Below are 7,719 nucleotides of genomic sequence, written 5' to 3'. Positions count from 1 at the left end.
CCGGGCAGGAGGGGGGCCCCCCGGGGGTGTGTGGTGTAGACGGATGGCGCCCGGCGAGCCTCGGCGGAAGGGTGGGGTGGGGGCGGGGCTGGCCTGGGGAGGGGGGCGTGACCGGGGGGGGTGCCCGGGGCCCCGGGGGTGGGCTCTGGCCCGCCCGGCCTCCGCTCCCCGGCCGCTAAAAGGCGCTCTGGACACCGCCCCGCTGGTCGCTCGACGCTCTCCGGCCGCGCGGTGAGTGCCCTGGGGTGAGTCCGGCCCGGAGCCGGCGGGCGGCTTCCCCGAGTGCGCCCCAGGCTGCAGGCGGGTGCGCCCCGGGAGCGTCGGCACCGCGTGTGTGCTGCCCCCCAGCCCCCTTCTCCCCAACTTGCGGGACCCCTGGAGGCCGGGTCTCAGCTGGTGCCCCGTTTGCGCCCCGACCACCTCTCCTCCAGGACTGAGGTCCGCCTTTCCCAGCCTCCCCCCCACCGCTCCCCCAACCCCCCCCCCCCCCCCCGCCCTGGGCTGGCCTCCTGACTCCTGGGCGGCTGGGCAAGGCAGTCCCAGGCGGGATGGTGGGGGCCGAGCTCTGGGGTATGTGGGAGGGTGGGAAGGCCCTGACCAGCCTCTCCACCCCAGCTCCCAGCCCAGCACCCAGCCATGGCATGCCCTCTGGATCAGGCCATCGGCCTCCTCGTGGCCATCTTCCACAAGTACTCGGGCAGGGAAGGCGACAAGAACACCCTGAGCAAGAAGGAGCTGAAGGAGCTTATCCAGAAAGAGCTCACCATTGGCCCGGTGAGTGTCCCCCCCCCCCCCCCCCCCCCCCCCCGGGCCCCAGAAGCAGGATCAGGAGAAGGGGAGGTGCCGTGCCATGGGACTCACAGGTATCCACGTCCTGGGGCCCAAGTCGCATACCTGACCGGGACGGTTGGTCAGTCCCCCTACGCAGCCCCGTGCTCGCTGTCCCTGAGTAACTCTGCAGGAGCGAGCAGTACGAGCAGTACAGCCAAGTGACCCCGAGGTGGACAAGCCAGCACAGGGCCACTTGTGTGAGGGAGGGGAAAGGGAAAGAACCCAGGGCTCTCACCATTGTTGAGTTTGGATTTCCCATTCTAACGTGTTAGAAACTGCAGGATGCTGAAATCGCAAAGCTGATGGACGACCTTGACCGGAACAAGGACCAGGAGGTGAACTTCCAGGAATATGTCACCTTCCTGGGGGCCTTGGCTTTGATCTACAATGATGCCCTCAAGGGCTGAAAATAAATCAGGAAGGTGGAGACACCCTCTGTCGTCCTAAGTCAAATCCAGTGGTGGGTAATTGTTCAATAAATACCTTTTTTGGTCAAGTTTTCCTCTGTCCTGGCTTCCCAGTGATTTGTTCCCCTCGGTGCTGCACCAGCCATCATAGGGTTTGCTCATGGTCACCTCTATGAGTGACTCAGCGATGTCCCCTGCCTGGGGCCACCCTAACAAGGCCACTACTAACTCATAAGGTGCCTTTACATCAATTAGAAAAGGGTCTCACTCGGGGCGAAGACATCTTAAGCAAGTCCCCAGTTAGAGGGTCCCCAGCAGAGGGGGTTCTGGGATGGGAGTGCCGAAGGAGATGGTTCCTGAGCCAGGCTGTGCTAGGTCCAAAGTGGGGCAGACATAGTCTGGCCGGGGTCCCTGAACACAAAGCTCTGTTTTGTTCTGAGTGTGCTGAGGGGAGAAGGGCCGTGGGGTTGGACCCATCCACTTTCTCACCACGGTGAGACGGAGCAGAGGGCACATCTGGCCCAAAGCTTGGCTGGAGAGTGTTCTGAGGCCCTGGAGGACACTGTATGGCTGAGTCCACAGCAGCTGCCCGTGGCCCAGTCAGAGCTGGGGGGCCTACTTTAGGAGTCTGTCCCTGTATTTAGGTACAGGGTCCTTTGTGTTGGGGGTGGTGATCTGAGGAGCAGGTACCTGCACAGACAAATCAAGGGGTGCTCAAGAAGGGAGCAGGGTGGGGGTGCTCACGAAGGAGGCAGGGTGGCGTGCTCACTAAGGGGGCAGAGTGAGGGGTGCTCACCAAGGGAGCAGGGTGGGGTGCTCACGAAGGGGGCAGGGCGGGGTGCTCACCAAGGGGGCAGGGCGGGGTGCTCACCAAGGGGGCACGGTGGGGTGCTCACCAAGGGGGCAGGGTGAGGGGTGCTCACCAAGGGGGCACGGTGGGGTGCTCACCAAGGGGGCACAGTGGGGTGCTCACGAAGGGGGCAGGGTGAGGTGCTCACCAAGGAGGCAGAGTGAGGGGTGCTCACCAAGGGGGCAGAGTGAGGGGTGCTCACCAAGGGGGCACGGTGGGGTGCTCACCAAGGGGGCAGGGTGAGGGGTGCTCACCAAGGGGGCAGAGTGAGGGGTGGTCACCAAGGGGGCAGGGCGGGGTGCTTACGAAGGGGGCAGGGTGAGGGGTGCTCACCAAGGGGGCAGAGTGAGGGGTGCTCACGAAGGGGGCAGGGCAGGGTGCTCACGAAGGGGGCAGGGTGAGGTGCTCACCAAGGGGGCAGGGCGGGGTGCTCACCAAGGGGGCAGGGCGGGGGTCCCTGGGGGTGGGCCAACTGCAGGTTCAAGTCTTTCAGTCAATACTGAGCTGGCCCATCCCTGCAGCCTCAGCATTATGACTCACCCTTGGAAGGCAGCCTGGCTCTCAGCCCCGTCAGGGAGGGTGACTAACTGAATGATTGAGTCCATTGTTTGCATTTGTGTTTTCAGGGTTGGGGTTCGGGGTGAACTGTGTCTCAGTCACTGTGCTCAGCCCTCCAGGCCTAGTCTGAGCCAGGCCAGCCCCTCTGTTTTGGGCACCTCAGAGGGGGGCCATGTTCTCCTTCCTCTGTCTCTTCCCCACTTCCCTGGGGGCCCAACTTAGTGGAGTTGTCTTCCTTCTCTGTGGGGAAGCGAAGAGGGCAACTAGCCCCTCCTCTCATCGTCTCTCCTGCCTCCAGGGAGTAGGAAGTGACACTGGTGGGAGCAGGAGAGACCCAGGGTCCCCGAGCTCCCTGAGCTCTGGGTCTGCAGGGCGTCGTCCAAGCCTTGCTTGGCTCTATTCAACTCCCTCTGGAGAAGCACCTTCCCCACCCACAGTGGCTGCCAAGTGGTGGAGCCCGCGCCCTCGTGTGGGCAGAGAGCAGGGTGCTGGGCGAAGGTGGGATCGGTCTTCTTGAGCCCCGGGGAGGGCGCGGGGGGATGGACCCCACAGCTCTGGCCCTCATGGAGCCCTTCTTATGAGGAGGGAGATGGGACTTGGCTGCCCAGGGAATGTCAGCAGGGGATCTCTTGGCCCCAGCAACTGATTCCCACATAAAGCCCCTCGACTTTGTCTAAGACGAGCCTGCGCGAGTCAAGGAAAGAAAGGCGACAAATAGAATTTGAACCCCGCACCTCCTCTTCCCTCTTTCAGGGGAAGACTTGGTGCAAAGAGGGAGGAGGAGCTGCTCAGGCCAGGCTCAGCCCCGCGTTTCCGGAGAGCCCTAGTGGCTGGAGGGCCAAGAGGGGGAACACAGCCCACCTGCTAGATCAACAGCATATGGCCCCCAGCTTCTGCTTTTCCACGGTAGTGGAGGGAATGGGCACGTGGATTTAAAAAATAAAACAAACCCCAAGTAAATCGCAAAACTTTTTGTTAGCTTTAAGGGTGATTAAAAAAAATTTTTTTTAAATGTTTAATTATTTTTGAGAGAGAGAGAGAGCACAAGCAGAGAAGGGGCAGAGAGAGAGGCAGACACAGAATCCGAAGCAGGCTCCAGGCTCCAGGCTGTCAGCACAGAGCCCCATGCGGGGCTCCGGCCTCGAACTCACAAGCTGTGAGATCAGACGTCCTGCCGACTGAGCCGCCTAGGCACCCCAATTTTTTTTTAAGATTTCATTTTTAAGTAATCTTTACCCCCAACTTGGGGCTCAAACTCAACCCTGAGATGAACAGTCTCACACTCTACCGTCTGAACCAGCCATGCACCTGAGGGTATGATTTTAAAGGTTTTTAGGGGCCCCTGGGTGGCTCAGTCAAGCATCCGACTTCGGCTCAGGTCATGATCTCACAGTTCCGTTCGTGGATCAGAGCCCGACGTGGGGCTCTGTGTTGACAGCTCACAGCCTGGAGCCTGCTTCAGATTCTGTGTCTCCCTCTCTCCCTGCTCATGCTCTGTCTGTCTCTGTCTCAAAAATAAGTAAACATTAAAAAAATTTTTAAAGGTTTTTTTCGGGGGGGGGATGGTGGTGGGAGGAAGCAGTATTTCTAAAGGAATCTGGTAGGTGAAGACATTAAACGTGGATTCGGGGGTGGAAATGAGCACGGACTGCTCATTTTTATCTTGTTTGCCTTTAATTGACGTAAAATTGAAGTAAGCCCTGTGTGCTCACTCGGTGGTGTGGGCGTCTGGGCTTAGAGGAGAGGGAGACGTTCAGAAGTGAGCCGGGGGCTTCATTCATACTCTGTCCCTTTGCTGAGGCTGATCTGGGAAGTCCAGTTCACCTGCAGGTGGGACGGTGGGAGTGGCTGTGACCCCATTCCCGTAGCTGAGGCTCTTTCCCCCGTGGATGACCCCCTTCGTCCTAGTCCTCCTGACACCCTGAAGCTGAAACCACAGGGCAGCCCATTTTGTAAGCTGGGACGGGGCCAGGAAGAGGGTGCAGAACTGAGTCACAGGACGTAGCTCTGTTCCCTGTCCAACAAATCTGAAATTGTTAAAGATAATGCCACTTTACATTTGTGTAGCACTTTTACTTTTATAAGACACTTTTGTATCCGTTGTCTTTTGTGAGCCTCAGGTTTGTGTGTAGTATGTATTGTTAGCCCCATTTAATGAGTGAAAAGACTAAGTTACAGGTAACTAAGAGCCTCTACCTGGGGGTGCGGTCAGAGCTTGGCCGTCCCCCTCCCCTCAGTTCACTAGTGTGCATTTTATCATGACGTAGTTTGGCCATTTTTGCTTCATCTTTTTCTTTTACATGTTTTAATTGTGTACAAAATGATCTATGGAACACATCTAAGAAATAAGAATCGTGCACAAAACCCTTGAGTTTAAGAAATGAATGTTACTTTTACTTTGCAATCCCCTGGATAGCCTTCCCCATCTCATCTCCCTCCCTTCCAGTGGAACCACCGTCTCGTCATTGTGTTTATCATTTCTTCTTTCTTCAATAATAATTTTTGCTCCTGGGGCACCTGGGTGGCTCAGTCAGTTAAGCATCCAACTCTTGATTTCTGCTCAGGTCATGATCTTGCAGTGCACGGGATTGAGTCCCAAGTTGGGCTCTGTGCAGACAGTGAAGAGCCTGCTTGGGGTTCTCTCTCTCCCTCTCTCTCTGTCCCTCCCCTGCTCACGTTCCTGTGTGTGAGAGTGCACTTGCAGTCTCTCTCAAAGCAAATAAACATTAAACAAGAGAAGTGTTTAAAAAATATTTTTGCTACTAATATTTTAGTATTAAATACTAAATATTTAATCTTCTGTTCCAGAAAAATGTATTAAAAATTCCATCTGTTCATCACTCTGTAATGTTCGTTGTGTAGTAAATGTAGGAGAGTCTGTTTTCAAGCTCTCTTTTCTGTTCCATTGATTGCTCTACTTCTATGCCAATGCCACTCCGTCTTTAAAAAATTTTTATATTTCTGTAATAATCCTTGACACGTGGTGAGGCAAATCTTTCACCGTGCTCTTCATTTTCAGGGATATCTCTGCTATTCTCTAATTAATTAATTAATTAATTAATTAATTTTTGGATTCTACTCCTTCTGTCTTTATTTTCCAGAAGGAAACTGTCCTCAATCTTCTAGTCCATTAAAAACCTGCCATGTGTGATTGTGTCATCCTTGATGATCTTCCCTGCAGATGACACAAATGGCCGCACATTGCTTCAGTCCACTGGACAGTGTTCAGGAGCATGTGATGCCATGGGCCACTGTCTTTTGCACATCACACATTACTGGCTTGGTTTGCAACACACTGCAGGCTCTGGTGTTTCTTGGTCCTCTACTTTAAAATATACACGTCAGTGTGATCTTGTTAAGTCCCACAGAACAACTTGTTGGGGTTCTGTTTGACATTGTGTAGATTCTGTGGATCAGCCTGTGGAGAATGTTGAATCTTCCAATCCATGAACATGGTTCACCTCTCTATTTATTTAGATCTTTAATGTCTTTGAATAGCATGTGATCATTCTCACCAATGCACACTTAATTGTACAATTTATTGACATTGTTGCAAATGGCATGTTTTAAAAAAATGTTTGTTTTTGTTATTGCTATAGAAATGTAATTGAGTTTCTACATGCTTAAATATAAAACAAAACAAAACTTACCATTTTAACCATTTTCAAGTGTTCAGTTTTGTAGTGTTAGGTGTGTTCACGTTGTTGGGCAACAGATCTCCAGATCTCTTTCATCTTGCAGAACTGAAATTCCACATCCATTAAACAACAACTCCCCATTTTCTACTCCTCACCTGGTCTCTGGCTCCAGCATGCTGCTTTCTCTTTCAATGAATTTGACTGCTTTAGATAATTCATGTAAGTGGAGTTATACAGTATTATCTTTTTTGGTGACTGCCTTATTTCACTTAACATAATGTCTCCAAGGTTCATTCATATATAACATGTGACAAGATTTCTTTCCTTTTTGTTATTGAGTTTTGTATTGATTTTATATTCACAAACTTTGCTAAAGTTGTATTATTTCTAATAATTTAGAATCTTTTGGGTTTTCTTTAGAGCCAATTATTTCAATCTGCAAATCAAAATTTCCCTTTTTCTTTTATAATACATATGACTTTTATTTATTTTTCTTTCCTATTGCTTTGGCAAGGACCTCTTGTATTTTGTTAGTACCTTGTTAAATAGCAGTGTTGGTGGATACACCTTTTTGTTTCTAATCCTAAAAGAAATACTTTTAAATGCTTCACCATTAAATGTGATATTTACTGTAGTTTTTTTTTTTAAAGAAACTTTAATCAGAAATTAAAGTTCTCTTTATTCTGTTTTCTGAGTTTTTATTTAAAATCATGAATTTATATTTTTAAAATGCTTTTTCTGCATATATTAAGACGATTGCTTAATTTTCTCTTTTAGCTGTTAATGAATTATATAACTTTATTTTCTTTTTAAAAATACTATATTTTTAAATGTTTATTTATTTTTTGGGGGGAGGGGAAGAGAGAGACAAGAGGCAGAATCCAAAGCTGGCTCCATGCTGTCAGTGCAGAGCTGGCCTCAGAGCTTGCTGTCACAAACTGTTAAGATCATGACTTGAGCCGAAATCAAGAGTCAGGCACTTAACTGACAAAGTCATCCAGGTGTCCCTATAACTACTTTCTATCATTAAACCATTTTTATATTTCTGGGATAAACCCATCTTAGTCATGACGGGTCAGTTTTTATATGTTGCTGAATTTGGTTTGCTAGCATTGTAGTTCAGATTTTTACTCTTGAGTAAGACTGGTTTATAATTTTCCTTTCTTGTATTATCCTTGCATGTTTGGATATAAAGGTTATACTGGCATCATAAAATGAATGGGAGAAAGTTTTCTATCCTCATTTCTTTCTTTCTTTCTTTCTTTTTTTTAACTTTTATTTATTTAAGTAATCTCTACACCCAACATGGGGCTCCAACTCATGACTCTGAGACGAAGAGTTGTGCACTCCTCCAACGAAGCCAGCCAGGCGCCCCTTTCTTCCTCCATTTCTAAACTTAAGCATATTGTGTAGAAACCTGAAATTTGTTCCTTGA

At 50.5% G+C, this 7,719-nt stretch overlaps 1 protein-coding gene across 2 annotated transcripts; it reads left to right on the top strand.

The window, feature by feature from the left end:
- The first annotated feature begins 118 nt into the window (after positions 1 to 118).
- LOC145714967 (protein S100-A6) lies at positions 119 to 1,327 on the top strand. Of its 2 annotated transcripts, none has more exons than XM_081794537.1 (3): positions 119 to 231; positions 616 to 774; positions 1,104 to 1,327. In XM_081794537.1, exons 2-3 carry the CDS (start codon positions 637 to 639, stop codon positions 1,236 to 1,238), a joined length of 273 nt encoding a protein of 90 aa, XP_081650663.1. In that variant the 5' UTR covers positions 119 to 231; positions 616 to 636; the 3' UTR covers positions 1,239 to 1,327. The 2 variants fall into 2 exon arrangements, with proteins under 2 accessions (XP_081650663.1, XP_081650664.1); XM_081794538.1 differs by having other exon boundaries at positions 142 to 245.
- The last annotated feature ends 6,392 nt before the right edge of the window (positions 1,328 to 7,719 follow it).

The sequence above is a fragment of the Panthera onca genome, chromosome Y (genome assembly GCF_046562875.1).
Source record: "Panthera onca isolate mPanOnc1 chromosome Y, mPanOnc1 haplotype 2, whole genome shotgun sequence".
Classification (NCBI taxonomy): Eukaryota; Metazoa; Chordata; class Mammalia; order Carnivora; family Felidae; genus Panthera; species Panthera onca.
Note: the sequence above shows the minus strand (reverse complement) of the source record. Positions and strands in the feature narration are given on the sequence as shown.